We start from the raw sequence: 19,859 nt of genomic DNA, 5'->3' as shown, positions 1-19,859 counted from the left end.
GTTGGCCACCCCTGTTATATAGTCTCCATACATTCAGAATAGAAATATGTACAAGTTTAACTGAAGCAAGTTCCAACAAATACTTTTGTTGGTAGACATTCCGATTTCTATCCCCCTTAGCTCACTAATTTAAGCCTGATCAACTTTGGCTAGTTATTTCCAAAGTAAAGAAGCTATTTCAAAATAATGAGGGGGAAATGGCAAGATGCATAAAATCCTGAGTATTACACAATGGGGTTCTTAAACGGTGAGCTCCACAGAGTTTAAGCTAGTTTTAGTCTTATAGAGATTCTAATTTGTGCATAAGAAATATAAATTTCTTGTAAATTCTGCTTTTCTGAAGGCATCTAGCAGGATTCTTACCAGGGTGGATAAGAATCAAATATTTAAAAAAAAAAAAATCGGATTTTTTTTATCAAACATTTTATTTGGGGGGGGGGGGGGGAAAAACTATCTAAAGATAGTTTTAATTAAGTTATATTTGAGCTATAATGTATCTCACCATGGAATAGGGATTATAAATTCTAAATCTATAGTACGAGACAATATATTCATTTAATGTTTAAAATAAGTTTTGTAAATGAGTGCCAATAGTTCATGGATTAGAGACCCAATTTTATGGGTTCCAGGGGATTCTGTATAGATTATTTAGGTTAATCTTTCTATCTACCCAATGGGACTCAGTTCTCAGTCTAGAAGATACCATCAAAGGTGCTTAGTTTTGCAGTTTTCAAACTGTGGATTTGTGTCTCCAGAGATAACATGCTTGTTAACAGCAAAAATGTTCATAAATAAATAAATAAAATAAATAGATGGAGGTGAGAAATAACAGACCTCAACCCTATTGTCCCTCTGCAAATTTGTGTACACACAGTCAATCCCTTACCTCTCTCTAAAAGTGAAAAGTTTCAGAAAGTTCAGTGAATAGAAGATTGTTGGAGGCGGAACAGATCTGGACAAGGAGAAGAAGTCTGGACATAAATGTGAGAAGGGAGGAATAGGCAGTAGAAACAAAAATGAAACTGTTTGAGCACCATATTCCAGAAGTCTTGAGGTCTTGATTTGAGATCTACCATACTATTCTCTCACTAGAAGGGAAAACCTAGAATGGCAGCAGGCCACATGAGAGACCCAGTTTGGGAATATTTTAATGAAGTTCCTCTACCTGTGGGTAAGACAGGCATGCGTGCAAAATGCAAAGAGTGCAACAAAGAAATGCAAGGCCTGGTTGCCCAAATGAAACAACATAATGAGAAGTGTTCCTTCTCAGGAGGAAGTTGCGTTGAAGATGATGAAAGGAACATGTCTGAACATGCAGGATCTTCAGATTGGTAAACTTTTTTATTTCACACTTTTCGTAAGGACTGCCTGTCTTCCTTCTGGACTATTCTTGAATTCTCATGTTTGAGCAAAAATATAGTTGTTACTGAATGGTACTATCATTTTAGATGCAGTTGTGATAAAAAATAAATAGCTGAAATAGGCAGACCTTCCTTTTACAATTTCACCTTAAAGTAGTACGGAGTGTCAGTGAATGCAATGAGTAATACTAAATGAGCAGTATGGTAATAATTAAAGAACTGCATTGACTTATTTTGTTTAGGAGAATCCATCCTCAACATACAGGATTCTGAAGACTATCCACCTTCAAGATCACCATCATTTTCTATAGTTTCAGAGTATCTGCCAATTATAGTGTTTCAGTCATATCATGTATGTCACATAGCCACAGTATATCACCTGCAGCAAAAAGAAAAAATCTCCATCATCCAGAAACAACCATAGGTAAATTTGTGATAAGAACCAGCAGATTACAAAAAGAGGTAATTGATGAAACTGTTTGTTTATGCAACAAACTCTCCTTTTCGTATGACTGAGAACCCACACTTCAACATGGTTCTGTCATTAAGACCAGGATACAGTCCACCCAACAGAGCAGATTTTGCAAGCAAATTTCTGGATAAAGTGTATGAAAGAGAAATTGAGCAGTGTGCAAAAGGTCGAGAGGGTAAAATTGTTAACCTGAGTCTTGATGGGTGGAGCAATGTTCACAATGATCCTGTTGAATGTGCTTGTGTGACAACAGAAGAACAGAATTGTTTCCTTACAGAAAGGCTTGATACATCAGGAAACGCACACACAGCAGAACACTTACAAGAAATAGCAGTAAAAGCTACAACGAACTGTGAAAAAAAATTCAAATGTCTAGTACGCAGCTTGGTCATAGGCAATGCTGCAAATGTATTCAAGATGAGAAGAAATTATTTAGAAGGCAGTGAAGAGAGTAATAACGTACAGTTGCAGTGCTCATTTGATGCATCTCCTAGCCAAAGACTTCAGTGTTCCAGAAATAAAGGCTAACGTTGTTGAAATTGCAGAATACTTCCGTATTCTTTGCAGCAGCTGCTCTGAAAAAAGTGGGAAGAACCAAGCTAACTCTCCCACAATACGTGCAATGGAACTCAGTAGTGGACTGTTTTGAGCACTATATATCAAGAACTGGCCTAATCTGATGACAGTTTGTGAACAAAATTGTGAAAAAAAAAAAAAATAGATGGCACTGTCACAGCCAAAGTTCTCAACATTGGGCTTAAGAGAAACGTTGAACACATGCTGAGTACACCCTGAAGCCCATTTCTGTATCCTTGAACAAAATGCAGGGAAATAGCTGTTTTATTGCTGACGCTTTTGAAATTTGGAAGGAACTGAGTTAGATCTTAAAAAGAGATCTCTGCAATGACAGAGTTAAATTACAAACATTAAAAAAAATGAATAGGACAAGCACTGCCTCCAGCTCATTTTCTTGCAAATATTCTCAATACTCGGTACCAAGGTCAAACCTTAACTGATGAAGAAGAGGAGTTGGCTATGACATGGACATCCACCAATCATCCCTCCATAATGCCAACTATAATAAACTTCAGAGCTAAGGGTGAAACATTCAAGAAATATATGTTTGCTGATGATGTTTTAAAGAAAGTCACACCAGTGAACTGGTGGAAGTCACTTAAGCACTTGGATTCAGAGACTGTTGAAGTGATAATCTCACTTTTAACAGCAGTAGCTTCTTCTGCAGGTGTAGAAAGAATATTTTCTTCCTTTGGACTAATTCATTACAAATTGAGAAATTGTTTGGGTTCTGAAAAAGCAGGAAAGCTTGTTTTTCTTTTCCAGATGATGAACAAACAGGAAAATGAAGGTGAAGACGACTGAGTTAGCTGCAGAAGCCAATATTTTAAGTTTCTCGTGTTGACCTGGCTGACATAGTCACGTTAAATGAAATTATTTAAAAAAAAAATTAATTTTAGTTAAAAACAATTTTAACAAAAACAAACCTGATTTTAAAAAACGTGTATGTTTAACTAAATGCAAATGCTTGTTTTGTTAAAATATTATATGTTTGCTGCTGAAGAAAAAAATCCAGACTATATAACGTTGTTGTTTTAGTTAAATAAAACAATTTAAATGTCTGTCTGGTGACATTCTCCACCTAATACAGCATGGCAAAAAAATCCTCCAAATATTAATTGATTAACCTGTTGAATTTGAAAGAGTTCACTTCCCAATGACTTCATAAATATCTGCTTCAATTACCTTTGGTAAATGAAATAACCAAACAACCATTCATTTTCTGATATAGCTGTAAAATTACGGTAATCTGAAAAGTTTTCAAAATAAATCACTTTAAAAACGTATATTGTGTACCTTCTAAAAATGAAACCTACATCTATCTCTGAGTTGTGAAGAATATGTATTAATGTTATAACAACCAATAAGAATGCACTTTTATGTTGAAATCCATGATTAAATTGAGTCTTCCTGACTACTGATTTAAATCATGATTTAAATCAGATCCACCCTGATAACAGTTTAGCACCAGGTTAATACATCACAAAATGGAAAATATGCTTCCATTTAAGATCTTTCTATGTGTTTGTACACTATGCCTAGTATAATGGGTCCCTGATTGAAGCGGTTGAGCTCTATTGCAATGCCTATGGGAAAAAAGATAATGGCTCTACTGCAAGAAGAGGTGTACACCAATAATTCAATTAACCAAAAACAGAGCTCTTCATCTTGCTGCACCCTCTACCACCACACCCTCCTTTCTCCATCACCAACTAGAACATGGCCTTAGTGACTGGGAAGATATTTCTTAACCCAGGCATTATCTATGACTTTGCCCTCCCTAAGCACTCATTCCAAACAAGTATGTTTCCTGTCCACACAGCTACAACTCACCCAAGGCCCCCTCGTTTCATGTTCTCAACTACTGCATCCTCTTTTACAGTCTTTACTACTACCAAGTTATTTCTCTCAAGTCTATTCAAAATGCTACTGCTAACATCTTCTTCCTGGTTCATAGCTCAGAGTGCTTCAGTCCCCTCTCGGCTCCTACATGGGCTGCCCCTTCACTTCTGCAAATACAAGGTTGGCTAGGTAAGATTGATGGTAAAGAATCTAATGAGTTACCACCAAACCAAATGCCATCTTTGCTCTACCAGTGTTCCCAGCCTTTCCTACCTACCAATCAGTTTCCCCCTCAGACAGTGTGTGCTTTTTCCCATACCACCTAGAACACCTGGGAAAGACTCAGACAAAAATCTGTTCAGCCACTACCTCAGCACACCGCCTCCAAGTCCCTCTTTAAAATTCATCTATGCCAAGGCACCTACAAAACAAAACAAAAAAAAAACAAAAACAAACTTTACCTGCTGATCTTGACAAGGGAGGTGGCTAGCTATGACTGTCCCTTCTTTGCCTCCCTTCCCCTACTTCATCACTTACTAATTATCCTATTCTCATCCTATTTCTACCCCCAAAATAATGCATAAGCCAACAAAATATATAACAAGGCTGTACTAACTCTTCACCATATTCAACAGCTCACACTATATCCCCATTTCCAATCCACTGTTTGCCTTTAAGGGCTATGTCTACACTACCACTTATGTCAACAAACCTTATCTTGCTCAGGGGTGTGAATATTCCACCCCTCCCTGAGCAACGTAAGTTACACAAACATAAGCACTAACACGCACAGAGCTATGTCAGTGGGAGAGCTTCTCCCACCGACATAGCTTCTGCCACTCAAAGGGATGGTTTTGCAGACAGAAAAGCTCTTGCATTGGCATAGAGAGTCTTCACCACATACACTGCAGCAGCGCAGCTGTATCAGTATAGCTCACTGCTGCAGCACTACAAGTATAGACATGCCCTTAGACTAGGGCAGGGGTCGGCAACCTTTCAGAAGTGGTGTGCTGAGTCTTCATTTATTCACTCTAATTTAAGGTTTCGCGTGCCAGTAATACATTTTAATGTTTTTAGAAGGTCTCTTTCTATAAGTCTATAATATATAAACAAACTATTGTTGTATGTAAAGTAAATAAGGTTTTTAAAATGTTTAAGAAGCTTCATTTAAAATTAAATTAAAATGCAGAGCCCCCCGGACTGGTGGCCAGGTCGGGCAGTGTGAGTGCCACTGAAAATTAGCTTGCGTGCCGCCTTCGGCACGCGTGCCATAGGTTGCCTACCCCTGGACTAGGGCCTAAAAGCATAGGGACCCTCTCTGTATAACACAACAGGACCCCACTCCTGGTGTGTCAACATTATCATAACAATGAAGCCATCATGTTAATGAACTGTTGTCCATAGAAAAAAAGAACAAGAAGTACTTGTGGCACCGTAGAGACTAACAAATTTATTTGGGCATAAGCTTTCGTGTACCAATGTGATATATGCCATCATGTGCCAGCAATGCCCCTCTGCCATGCACACTGGCCAAACCGGAGAGTCTCTATGCAAAAGAATAAATGGACACTAATCAGACGTCAAGAATTAAAACATTCAAAAACCAGTCGGAGAACACTTCAACCTCCCTGGTCACTCAATTACAGACCTAAAAGTCGCAATTCTCCAACAAAAAACTTCAAAAACAGACTCCAATGAGAAACTGCAGAACTGGAATTAATTTGCAAACTGGACACCATTAAATTAGGCTTGAATATAGACTGGGAGTAGATGGGTCATTACACAAAGTAAAAACTATTTCCCCATGCTAATTTTTCCCCTGTTACTCACACCTTCTTGTCAATTATTTGAAATGGGCCATCCTGATTATCGCTATAAAAGTTTTTTTCCCCTCCTGCTGCTAATATCCCACCTTAATTGATTACTCTCGTTAGAGTTGGTATGGCAACACCTATTTTTTCAGAGAGAGAGAGAGAGAGAGAGAGAGAGAATCTTCCTACTGTATTTTCCACTGCATGCATCCGATGAAGTGGGTTTTAGCCCATGAAAGCTTATGCCCAAATAAGGTTAGTCTCTAAGGTGCCACAAGTACTCCTCGTTCTTTTTGCTGATACAGACTAACACAGCTACCACTCTGAAACCTGTTGTCCATAGAGTTACTTCTGATTATTCACACTTGTGGAATACACACAACTGTGCTGTTGTGCTCTAGGAAAACTGCCCTTTGGAGGTGAAAAAGTTCCCTTAAGGCACTGAATGAATGTTCAGCACAGATGTTAAACGGATCATGCAGACCCCAAACCTGCAATTCCTTCAGTTAAACCCCAGAGTCCTATGAAAGCAAAACTGAGGCAGAGGGGAAGCTAAGGTAATACCATGAATATGCTGAAGAAACACTTCAAGAACCATAGCTGCTGTTAAGTAGCTTCTCTTTAATGTAGCTTCTGCATATTCTTACTTGCAGGCAACTAGTAAACAGTACAATTAGATCAAGGAGGATATATCTTATAGTTAGGTGTCACAGAAGTTGGCACTATTGGCATTGCAAAGGAGAGCAGCAAAGTAATAGAAGTGGGTTGATAAGTAGAGAAGGACAGAGTTAGGCTGGATCTTGAAAGCAAGAACATAAAGCAAAGAAATTGGTATGGTGGAAAAGAAGGCAATAGAGAATTTTAAACAGAGTGACATGGTTAAAGTAACCACATAGGAAAAAAATCTGGACCCAGATCCACGACAGGACTTCGGTGTTACTACACCTAACCTTTAGGTCCCTTGCCACAAAGTGGAATCTACATCCTTATTTAGGCACTCTGGATCCCTCTGTAGTGCATGGAGATAGGTGCCTAAGAAGGGATCCACAAAAGCCAGCATGCTAAGTGGAGAGTCACCTAAGACAGCCAATAGGAAAAACCAAGGTACAGCCTAAGCTCCACCTCCCTTAGGAAGTTGGGTACCTAAATCCAAGCAGAAGGGAGGTGCCTACCTCAGCTTGGTATTCTTAGCCATGGAACCTCTCCTGGAGTTCAGCATCCAAGCCATTTTTTGCAATAAATGTGTGGGGGGCGAGGGGGGAGAGGAGGAGGAGGAGGAGGAGAAGGAGATGGTGGTAGCTTCTCTCAACTTTTTGCACAGTGCTCACCAAGCATGCAGGAAACCTGGATTCATTTCCCCCATTGATTATGTGGAGAAGGGATTTTACCTTGGTTTCCCACCTGATGGGAGCGCCCTAACCACTGTGCTACTAGATATTCTTGTGTGGGTTTCTCGCTCTACTGCTGAAGCTGTTCCACTCTGTATAATTAACTAGCTTAAGTGGAGACTGAGGTGATTGTACATGTGCTCACTGGCAAGAACACAAGCATCTAGGGATTTTAGGCACTTCTAGGGTTGGGTGGCAGCTGAGCAAAGGTTTCTTGGGATTTCACTGGCACCTAAAGATTGGACATAGACATCTTAAATGGCCAGTAAGCACTTAAGTCCTTCTATGGATCTGGCCCCTTAGCAATTGTGCTTCAAGCAAACTGGGGAGATGTCAGGGAAGCCAAGATGAGGTTAGAATAATCAAAATAGGAAATTAAGGTCTGACACAAATTTTAACAGTATAAAAATGGAGAGAATGGTAGTTATCTTGGAAGCGCAATGTGTGGGTGTGCTGGGAGAAAAAGGAACCTAACAACTCCCTGATTACTAAACTAAGTGACAACAGAGATGGTATGTTCCAACATTGGCAGAACTGGGTTTAGAGAGAAGAGGTTTTGGGAAGATGATTTAATATTAAAAATAAATAAATAAAGTCATAAGGTTTTAGCTTAATATGTCACATGAGATAAGGTGGGTGAGATAATTTTTATTTGGCCAACTTCAGTTGATGACAGATACAAGCTTTTGAGATACACATAGCTCTGAAGAAGCAGCTGAAGAGCTCTGTGTAGCTCAAAAGCTTGTCTTATGCCAATAGAAGTTGGCCCAATAAAAGATATTACCTCACTCACCTTGCCACATTAAAAAGGTTGTCAAAGACAGGCTGAAATGTGGGATTAATTGGAAGGAGATAAATTGAAGTGCCAAGATAGATTTGAGTGGTCAGACACCGAGTTCTATCCTAATTCAAAGGACGAAAGCATAATGTGAATTTAGTTTCTAGAGGAATTAGATAGTAAATTAAAGTCAGAGTTATAGTTTAAAACTACCTTAGTTCACCTAAGTTTAAACTAAATGTTATATTTACTATTGGATTGTGTAAACAGCATTAAATCTTTAAAATCCACACCTATTAAAATCAGTTCACCATTCAGAAGACTGGGACTCTGAAAAGAAAATTGATTTATTCATTCAAGTTTACTCTTTTAATGCCAAAGTCTGGCATTAAAATTATCAATAAGGAAACAATGAGCCAATTTGATTACATGTTACAAGAGAATCCTCCTAACTGGGACATCTTGTGGAGAGCATACCATCCTACTTGAACTTCTAAATAAAGGGAAAAGACCATTTTAAATCTCTTCAGACACTTTAAAGATTAAATTCTGTGAACTGTCAACATATTTTATCTATTAATGTATTAGAATACAAGACCTTAAGATTCAAGAGCTGTTTAAACACTACATAACCCTTTGGCACTGGCCAAGTGTGTTCTATGAAAGTGTAGTTTTTGCAACTACTGTCCTGAACATATCTTAATGGTATTAAAAGGCAGAATTGCCCTAGGGCACATCCCAATAAAGTGGTTTCAGTTAGGCATGTCTGTATTAAGTGGCATATATTGCATTTTTCTCCACAATTGTAGTAACGGCTGAAAGTAACACTGTCAAATATGAAGACACATGGGAAACTGGGTAAAGAACTCATCCGCTATTGCCACACAAGTCAGTTGAAGATCTGTAATTAGAAAGATATGCTTCCATCCTTCTCCTCATCCCACCCCACTCTGGACACCCAACCACTCTGGAAAAGGCAAACATTGATCAACCTCAGGCAAAGGATACCAATATCTTAAATCAGAAAGCTGTTTTTAAGTAGAAATGAACCGGTGAAGAAAAAAGATTAACCTTGATCTAAGATGAATAGGAGACAACTCTCCACACTGGTTTGTTACATCAATTGCTTTTAATCCCATTAGAGCATACTGTACCAACTGCTTGGAAGGGATTGCTTTAGAGTAGTTAGTATGCATAGGTTCCAGTCAGGTGGTGCATAACTGATGCTCTTGGGCCTCCCGCCCGTAAGAGTCCTAGAGCCTAGGCTCTAGCCCCAGTCCACAGGTCTACACAACAAAGGAAACAGCCCCACAGCCTGAACCCAGCAAGTTCAAGTCAGATGGCAGGGGACAGCCTCGGGTTTTTCTTTGTTGTGCAGACATACCCTGAAGGGCAACACATCCTTAGGAGTGAAGTTAGGCCATGATCTGGCACAGCACTTACATATGTGCATAATGTTCAGCACCTGAGTATCCCCATTGAAACTAATGCTTTGTCAGATTGGGGCCTTAGTGAATGCATGGCTAAGTAGTACTCTGCAATGACACTGTATAGTCACTGGACTAGAATGAAAACGGTTACAGACAGTGGGTCATAAGGGCAATGGGAGTGGCGGCTCCAGCATGGCAATGGGGAGAAACTGGCTGCACAGAAGTCAGTGGGATCACCCTGCAGCCCCCTTCCCCGCCCCAGGACAGGCTCAGCAGTGAGGCTGCACCCAACCCTGACACAGCACAAGGGCCAGGCCTACTCCAGAAACATCCCAGGGCTCTGCCCCTCCACACAGGGTACATCACAATAGCGAGGACAGAGTCTCCCAGCCCTGCCCCCCCCGCCCCAATCCAGGTGTGGGGCAAGCAGGCTCAGCCCAACAGGATCCAAGTGTGGAAGGGCTTAGTGTAGGGGGTATCCAGATGTGGGGTGAGAAAGTTCTGTGGGGGGCAATCTGGGTGTGGGCGAGTCAGCGGGGGGACAAGAGTCTGAATACGAAGGGGTTTGTTGAAAGGTCCAGGGGAATGGGACTCTGCAGGGTGGGGGGGTGTCCAAGTGAAGGTGACTGGGGCTCAGCGGGGGGCTTTGGGTGAATCTGGTTGGGGCTTAGTGGGGTTGGGGTTTGAGTGCAGGGGGTGGGGCTCAGTGAACAGCTCTCCATACAATGACCCCTCTCCCTGTGGCTGGGGATCAAAGTGGGGAGGGGGAGTGCAGAGCTTTCTGCAGCCAGGGGAGGTTTCTGGGGGTGGGTCTGACCCAGCCAGGACTAGCAGCTGGAGCCTGGTGCACTTTAAGAGCCACTGGCTGGGGCATCCCCAGCCCTGTTTTTCCCAGCTCCAAGCACACCGCAATAGTGAGCCAAAGGGACAGTCTCTCACACGCACACCCAGCCAGCCCTGCCTCCCAAAGCAGTGATTTACATTTCCCCTGGCTGCTCCTGACACCAGAAGCAGACACATGCTTACGACCACTGCCCATGAGAGGCATGTGAATCATTTATTCTGCAGGGATTGAGTAAAATAAGCAGGGAACATTAATTCTGCACTTGTGCAGAATTCCCCCAGGACTAATACTGGTTGAGAGAATTGTTAATAGGTTTGAGGGAAAGCACTGGTGGTTCTTGTCTACTCAGTAGCTGCTTTCCATTAACTAAAGCTAAGCCTGTAAAAGCAGACAGCAACTTAGTGCCTATTTTAAACTACAAGCCAAATATGTAGGCTTAGGCTTCAAAAGTGGTCCAAAGCAGATTTTTCTCAGCTCTAAAGTTGCAGCTTTTGTTTCTAGGAACCATGGTGATCCTTGTTTTCATGACTTCTACACTAGACTACCACCACAGCCTCTACCAGGGGCTCCAATTATCTACATATTATAAAGCTAAATAAAATGCCTTGAAAACTAGTTGTAGGTTGCCATTCCGTTGCGCAAAAGCTGAGTTTCTCACATGCTTATGAAGGGCAGGACTCTACATTCAGTGCACTAGAGCAGTGGTTTTCAAACTTTTTTTCTGGCGACCCAGTTGAAGGAAATTGTTGATGCCCGCAACCCAACGGAGCTGAGGATGAGGGGTTTGGGATGTGGGAGGGAGCTCTGGGCTGGGGCAGGGGGTTGGGGTATGGATGGGGGCTGAGGGATTCGGGGTGCAGGAGGGGGCTCCGGATTTGGGGGTACTCAGGGCTGGGGTGCAGCCTCTTGGATGGGGCCAGGGATGAGGGGGCTGGGGTGCAGGAAGGAGGGCTCAGGGCTGGGGCAGGGGACTGGGGCACGGGGTTGAGGCACTGGGTTACCACCGGCAGCTCCTGGTCAGCAGCACAGCCGGGGTGCAGAGGCAGGCTTCCTGCCTGTCCTGGCACTGCAAACCGCACTGCACGCCGGAAGCGGCCGGCAGGTCCGGATCCTAGGTGGAGGCGCGCGCAAGCGGCTCCCCCTCGCAGGCACCACCACCCCCAGCTTCCCCAGAGTGTGGAGCCGGTGCTCGGGGTGGGAGCAGCGCGCGGAGCCCCATGGCCCCCCTGCCTACGAGCCGGACCTGCTGCTGGCCGCTTCCGGGTAGGGACTACTAGTTTTACTACAAGTTTTTACTGCCCAGCCTCCAGTGTCCCTGGGTGCTGAGCAAGGCGACCCAATGCCTTGCATTCCGTGAACCAGTATTGTGTCACGATCCAAACTTTGAAAACCACTGTACTAGAGGCCTCATAATGCCTTAAACAGTAGGAGACTAACTTATGTAAGGAACCACCTTCCTCCTATCAATAGCATTTGGACAATTTGATCATCCCCATAAAAAGTACCAAGGCAGAGTCTTCAGTTGAGGGCCCCATGACTCTGGAGTGTTCTCACAAGAAAAGGAATATTGTGACACCTTCTGCATGTTGAAGATTTTCTTTTTGAGCTTGTATGTTTAAGGGATAAGTAACTAGACAGGGCTCTTTTAGGCCATGTCTTTTTTTATTTTTTTTAGCTTTTCTGATTAACTGAAAAGCCTCTAGGCCTTGCCATGTAATATTTTAGTTAACACTGAAACATCCAAGTCATCTGACTAGAACACTACAATCTGAGAAATGCAATTGAATATTTTTACAAGCTTTAGTTAGGCCAATTTACTGTATACTTTATATGAATTCTCTTTAAACACAAATTTGATAAATGGTACAAATAAATCCTATTAAATGCAAACCAATGAAGTGTAACAATAGATGATTAAAATACTAAAACAGAAAACTGAACACTTTTTCCATCACCAGAACTTCAATGTCATCAGTAGAAGTTCTTACAATGTTAAAAGTAAGTTTGCTGGAATACTTTCACTTAAATTCTGATCTTACTGGTTAACTAGCAATCCTTAAATGACCAAGGACTACCATTATAAATAGGGCCCTACCAAATTCATGGTCCATTTTGGTCAATTTCACAGTCGTAGGATTTTTTAAATGATAAATTTCATGATTTCAGCTATTTAAATCTGAAATTTCACAGTGTTGTAATTGTACGGGTCCTGTTTAAAAAAGGACTTGTGGGGAGGTGGAAAGGTTATTGGGGGGGGGGGGGGGATTTGCAGTACTGCTACCCTTACTTCTGTGCTGCTGCTGGCTGTGGCTCCTCTGCCTTCAGAGATGAGCAGCTGGAGAGCGGCAGCTGCTGACTTAGGCCCAGCTCTGCAGGCAGCAGCATAGAAGAAAAGGTGGCAATACCATACCATACCATCCTTACTTCTGTGCATCACCGCTAGCAGCAGCACAGAAGTAAGGGTGACATGGTATGGTATTGCCGCCCTTACCTTTAGATTTGGGAAACGCCCCCAATTTGAGAAAAGCTGGTCTCCCCTGTGAAATATGTATAGTATAGGATAAAAGCACACAAAAGACCAGATTTCACAGGGGGAGACTAGATTTCACTGTACGTGACATGTTTTTCATGGCTGTTAATTTGGTAAGGCCCTAATTATAAACAGTTAAAAATAATAATGTAATGGCATCTGAATTAATAGGACCCTACCTAATGGACCTTTCATTCCAATAAGGAGTGGCAGAGTACACCGAAAGACTTTTGGCTTTTCCTTGGGCAGTCTACTAGATCTTTTTCAGTCTGGTGAGAACATTATGCCTATCCTTATAAATGAGGTACCAAATGTTATTTTAAAAGAGCGATTATGAAATTGCAAGAATTGTTGCTAGGCATTTACTACTTTTAAGTTACTAGTAATGAGATTATTCCAAATACAATACATGGACATAAATTCAAAATTTCAGAGCATGTTTAAGTTACTTTAGTTTTAGAGTTTACATTTCACTGTATTGTTTCATAAATTGAATATGATTGTGTACTGCTTTTCACAAGACCTGTGGCTGCATCACCTGCAGGGATTCCATTCTCCATTTATGAAAACAAACATGAAGTAGGCAGATTGGCTGTTCAATATTTAGATAGTAAAATGCTACTATTCCCAAAATAGGTCCAGTCTATCACTGCAATGCTTTAAAGAGATTAAAGAACAAATTCTACCTTCAGATACGTAGCATGCAACACACACTGAATTCAATGGCTTTGTCTCCACAGCAAATGTTAGTACCTGTCGTGCAGCTGCACCGATCGTGGGAACTGTATAAGCAATAGTAGAGACAGGGTTCAGGTACTTTTTACTTGGGCAGCATTTTTATTGTATTGGTAAAAATACTTGATTTCCATCTACACTAGACTTTAGCACCAACCCTACTCCACTCTTGCTGTAAGACAAATACAGTAAAAGCTCTTTTATCTGGCACTTCACCAACCGGCAAGCTCTATAAACCAGCATTTCTGATCTGCACTGAAAGTTTGGTTTATAGTGCGGTTGGTGTGGGGCTGGCAGAGGGCTGGGGCATGGGAAGGGCTGCAGGTCGTGCTCTGGAAGGGAGTTTGGATCCAGGAGGGAGCTTGGGGTAGAGGGTTGCGGTGCGGGAGGGGTTCAGGGTGCTGGATGGGGGGGCGCTCACCTCCGGCAGCTCCCTACAAGAAGCTCCCCAGCGCAGCTGCTGCTGACAGAGGCGCGGCCAGGCGGCTCAGCAGGAATGCTGCCTCTGTCCCCCATCCCCAAGCACTGACTCTGTGGCTCCCAGCCCATTGGCCGAGAACTGCAGCTAATGGGAGCTGCAGGGGGTGGTGCCTGCAGATGGAGGCAGCATGCCTGCGTGCAGAGCTGCCTGGCTGTGTCTCCGCCAGGAGCAGCAGGGACAGGGAGCCACTGGAGGTGAGCGACCCCCCACCCATCTGGCACCCCAAGCCCCCTCCCACAACCCAACCCCCTGCCCCAAGCCCCCTTCCAGACCCAAACTCCCTCCCAGAGCCCATGCCCCACAGCCCATGACCTGCATCCCCCCACATACACACTCCAAACTCCTCCCTCCGAGTTAACCGGCATTTTTAATTTACTGGCATCCCCAGTTGCCCCAGCATGCCAGTTAAATAAAAGCTTTTACTGTAGTGGTTTCTCTATTTACAATGAGAGCTGACCGCCTGTCAAAACTATTCCTAATTAAGAAATTATGTTGATAGAAGTTGACAAGTTTTTATAGACATCCTATATTACATTAACATGACTATTCAAATCTGTGGAATGCCTACTTACCAGCACAGTATTCACAGTAAGTCTAAAGAGACAGGCACAAAGGATGTTACAATATATCTCATCCATCCTTTCAAGAATCAATGTCAACTTAACATGGGTCTTCCAAAAAAAACCACCCACACACACAAAAACACCCACCGCACAGAATAAAAGTGAATTACCCAGAAGAGAGGGAAAGAAGAGTATAAGGCAGTTAACACTAAGGGTATGTCTACACTTGCAGAGTTTTTGCACTTTAAGTTTCACTGGTGATAGGGAACCAGTGAAAGTACAGCACTGGTTTGTGTACTCACTTAATTCCTCAGCCATCAGACTGTGTTTACATTAGCAGCACTTCCATCACTGATGAGAGTAGCCGTTCTAGGGCAGCTATCCCACTGTGCAGCTCTCTACATTTTGAGGATGGGTCTTGTGGGAAGGGGGGGGGCGTGATCGGGGGCATTCTGATCCCTGCACAGCCTCCTCTCCCCAAACACTGATCAGCTCCAGTAGCTCAACATTGTTCCGAGCAGGGGATCATTTGCTCAGTGGAGCAGGCATTGTCACCTGGCCAAATGATAAGTGAGCACTTGCCAAAAAAACATGAAGGGGAGTTTCAAAGTTCCAGGGGCTTTACAGGGGGAGGGATGGATGTCTGTTTACCTGGCATCAGAGCAGCAGAGCTGATGGCCAGAGTGGTCACCAAGGCACTGTGGGATATCCTCCAGAGGCTAAAAGCCATGTAAACAGGAAGGATGCGTCTTCACTTGCACACATCACTGCAAAAGCATCACAGGTAAGAGCTGTATGCCTCTTGTGGAGATGGGTTGTTGTTTTTTTTTGGCACGGTGAAACTTCTGAGTTTCACCACAAAAAGTCATTGGCAAGTGTTTTTGCGCAAAAAGGAACTTTTTCCCCCGCTTTAAATGGCAAGTGCCCAAATACAGAAAAAACAGTTAACAAATGGTGAGACTGAGTAAAAAGAAATACTGAAATAGAAGCTAATTGCATTTGCAATATGAAGAAAGTTTAAACTAAATTCAAAGCACTAACACTGAACACAACTGAATACTTTCTGAAACACCCTTATCTGTTTTCAGTGCATGCAATGAATTTTTATTTTTCAAGTGTCAGTGTGGGTGGTGCAGAGAAAGAACATGTTTTAGAAACATTGACAAACACCGTTCAGTAAGGAGTCCGGTGGCACCTTAAAGACTAACAGATTTATTTGGGCATAAGCTTTCGTGGGTAAAAAAACTCACTTCTTCATTGCCTGCATCTGAAGAAGTGAGGTTTTTTACCCACGAAAGCTTATGCCCAAATAAATCTGTTAGTCTTTAAGGTGCCACCGGACTCCTTGTTGTTTTTGTGGATACAGACGAACACGGCTACCTCCTGATACCATTCAGTAGAAATCTGAAATTGGCCCAGAAAATTAAATAAGTGAAACTATTTCAGTTTAATTAAGTTGTATGGCTCTTTTTTAAAGTTACAAGAAATAACACTCTTAATATTGTTCTTTAACAATTTTTGACAAGCACTATAGCACTATGAGAACCTGCTGCTTTGAGTCATAGTATCACAGGGTTAGAAGGAACCCAGGGCAATCTAGTCCAACCCCCTGCCAAGACACAGAATTTGTTGAGTCATAACACAACCAAGGAAATGTTATTCTTGTTGCTAGATTAATTTGATCTTGCTAACTTTACTAATGTGTAATCTTTTGTACCTCTAGAAATTGTATTCAGCCACCCCTTCCTTGTCTCTCATTGTATACTAACCACAGTAAGAGATATTTATCTATTTTCTAAGTCTTCTGTAAAAATGAATTGCATCTGTTACTTCTATCTACATTCAACAGCTCTGGATTTCATATGTTCCAAAAATAAGTTTATGAAAGACTATTCATGCCCTTTCTCCAAAGCTGATAAGAAAAAAGCGTGTTCAATACTTTTTGTACAAATACATTTTTTTTTCTGATTGGAGAAAAGGAAAGCTGAGTAAATGAAGTGAAAAATTAATTTATTTGCATTATATGCTTTAATTCAAAAGGTAACTGGGGTCAGTGCAAGGGTAACTAGGTGAAATTCTACAGCTTGTTATGCAGGAGCCCAGAATATCTAATGGTCCCTTTCTGGCCTTAAAGCCTATCAATGTAAATATCAACCTATTAAGAGAAATATGCATTATGGAGTAGTAGAGACTTCTCTAGTTAAAGTGTTTTCCTATTTTTGAGAAAAGAGGAGAACTCCATTCAAACATTCATCAATTCAACTCTTCAAGTAATGTAATGAATTATTTTATATCATCTACAATTGTTTTTCATAACCCAGAATCGCTTTTCAAATCATTCAGTAGTACACTGGAATTATTTCCTTACAATGACTCTTTAATCCAAAAGTGTCTTTGACATGACATTTCAATCTCAACCTCTCTCTTCACGCATTTGGAAAACGGGACCCACCTTCTAGTGTGACAGATCTTCTCGTTGGCTGCCAACACGCAGGTTGGCTGCCAATGCCCACTCTACAATATTCATGTCTATGGTCAAAGAAGGCCAGACAAATTTAATTCTGCCTCCTCTCAGGGCCTGTCCTGCCAGCATGGAGCTACCCGAATCCGTATGATCGCAGTACAGGGCCCAAAACAGTGATTTATGTAAATGCTTTTTATAAGAGGCTCATTTAATCCTCCTGCCCTTTTACTATTTTTACAGCCGGCTCGGAGCCCGCTCCAGACTAGTTTGTGCCTCCCAAACCTACCCCTGGCAGGAGCCAACACTCTTCCCCCCTGAATTGGCTATAACAGGGGAAGAGGACATTTCCTACAGTTTATGGCTACAAGAGGCAGAGCCCCGTCTCTCCACCACTCCATGCTCGTCCCTCTAGGGGAGCTGCTCACCCTCCCCCGGATGGGGGTACTCACCCCTGTACCCCCAAGCTGTATTGCCTGGTTTTCCAGGGTGTGCCGGGGCTCTGCGGCGCTGGCTGTGGCGGCTGCCGAAGCGCCTGCTGGCGGGGACAGTTGTTCAGCGCGGCCCCCCGGCTGCCGGATAGCAGGTAATTCATCCCATACGTGCTAGCTTTATTCTCCCGTTTCCTGCGGCCAGGGTGATACTGATGCTGCTGCTGCGGGGAGGCGGGCGGAGGTTGGTGCGGGCTGCTCGCCGCGGGCTGCGGGGGCTGGTGCGCGGGGCGCTGGCCGCTCACGTTGTTCACTTTGCTCTCGCTGAAGTTAAAAAACTCCCCGGGTCCAGCCCCGCTGCCGCGAGCCCCGGCCCGGCCACAGGAGGAGCCGCTGCTGCAGGAGCCCGAGGACGAGAAGCCGGGGCTCTCGGTGCCGGACTCCACAGAGGAGCAGGAGGACGAGGAGGACACGGAGGGGGATTTCTGCAGCCGCCTCCCTCCCTCGCTGCTGCCCCCCGCGGAGCCCGCGGCGGGGACTAGCCCAGTCAGCAGGTCCGGGGGCGAGGGTGGCGGAGAGCAGCACAGGCCGTCGCCCCCGGGCGGCCCAAGCCTGGCGTGGCCGCGGGCGGTGGGCGGGGACGCGGCGGGGTCCAGCGCCGGGGAGTTGAGGCAGAGGTAATGCGGGAAGCCGCGGCCGCCCGCGCCCTGCGAGGTCTCCCAGATCTGCATCCACAGCGCATTGGCGGGGCCTTTCTGCTCGGGCTGGATCCAGGCCACGCGGGGATCCATCCACCCCGCCCGCGTCCCCGGCCGGCCCCGCTCGCCGCGGCTCCTCCGCCCGGCGCCGGATCCGGAGCGGCGCTAGACACGCGCCGCGGGCAGCGGCATCAGGCGGGAGACTCGGCAGGGAGAGCCCGGCTCTGGTGCCCCGGGTAGGGGAGGCCGCGCGGAATGGCCCGGCTTTGCCTGAAGCGCGGCGGTCGCTGCCCTAATGTGGCGTCCCCTCGCTGGAGCCAGAACCAGTAGTGCGCATGCGCAGCAGATTTTAAACCTTCACTGGATACGGCCGCCCTGGCAACCGCCCATGCGCACTGGGAGCGGTGCCGCCTCGCTGAGGGAGGTGGCTGGGAACGTTCCTTCGGCATCTGCTCGCGCGCTCCCGGCGCGTGGAATTTTGGAACCGTTCAGAAAATCCGAGGGGGAGGGGGTCTTTGCCTTACTACGCTTGCGCACTGCCGCATGGAACTGTCTGTAGGTCCGGAGGGAGCCCGGTCCGCGGGGCTGCTGCTGCGGGGTTTCCCCTGCCCCAGGCGTGCGCTCCCCTGACACCCTGAGGGGCAGCGGCGTGGGGCGCTCCAGCAGAACCAGCCCCTCCGCAGTGTTGAGCAAGGGCAGATCCTAGCAGCAGCCTCGGCGTGGCTGGTCCATGCGCCCTACTCACGAGAGCCTTTCTGCAGCATCTCCACCAAGCGCTCTGCCTAACAGCTCCAGTGTAGCCCGTGCTGCCGGTGTAGTGTGTAGGATACCGCTCCGCGTAGTAATGTGCTACCGGTGGCACTTATTGATACGTGAAGATTGTACTACGCAGAGCAGTATCCTACACTACACCGGCCCAAGACAGCCCGGGCTGTCGGCGTTATGTTGCACTTCCCCCACACAAGGACTATTTTTCAGTCACCTCCTGTGAGTAAAGGAAGGTGCATGGGCTGGCACGTTGGAGAGAGCTCTCAGGTTAACCCCACTCTGAGATTTGGATAAATAAAGGTGCAACCCCACCCCAGATAAAACAGTTGCAAACATTCCTTTGGCTTTAAGGAAGCAGGTCCCTTTCTTTGGTGAGATGCTTAAGTGCTTTGTCTTGAATGTACCAAACCACGTGCTTACTTATGCTGAAGTGTTTCAATGGCATAGTAGCTGTTTAAGCATCTAATGGCGTGCAGCTATACAGAGTTACTACTAAAACAACAAGGAGTCTGGTGGCACCTTAAAGACTAACAGATTTATTTGGGCATAAGCTTTCGTGAGTAAAAACCTCACTTCCGAAGAGCTGTGTGGGAGGAGCCACTGGACCTGGGAATCAACTGATGATGGGGCAATAACTAAGGAATAACAGGTTCAGGAGTGGGGGGTCATAGGTTACAAATTAGGGATCCA

The 19,859-nt window shown here is 44.4% G+C and overlaps 1 protein-coding gene across 4 annotated transcripts in view; it reads right to left on the bottom strand.

Annotated features, from left to right (window-relative positions):
• Positions 1 to 18,543, bottom strand: part of TENT4A (terminal nucleotidyltransferase 4A) — a 97,151-nt gene extending 78,608 nt beyond the window's left edge. For all 4 annotated transcript variants that reach the window (XM_024200695.3, XM_024200696.3, XM_024200697.3 and 1 more), the window contains exon 1: positions 17,725 to 18,543. In XM_024200695.3, the coding sequence (XP_024056463.1) occupies positions 17,725 to 18,494 (770 nt within the window). In that variant the 5' untranslated portion in view covers positions 18,495 to 18,543. The remainder of the gene's footprint in view (positions 1 to 17,724) is intronic.
• Between the last annotated feature and the right edge of the window lie 1,316 nt (positions 18,544 to 19,859).

Source organism: Terrapene carolina, unplaced genomic scaffold, assembly GCF_002925995.2.
Source record: "Terrapene carolina triunguis isolate 2854851 unplaced genomic scaffold, T_m_triunguis-2.0 Scaffold580, whole genome shotgun sequence".
Lineage (NCBI taxonomy): Eukaryota > Metazoa > Chordata > Testudines > Emydidae > Terrapene > Terrapene triunguis.
This window is presented reverse-complemented; position numbering and strand designations above follow the sequence as displayed.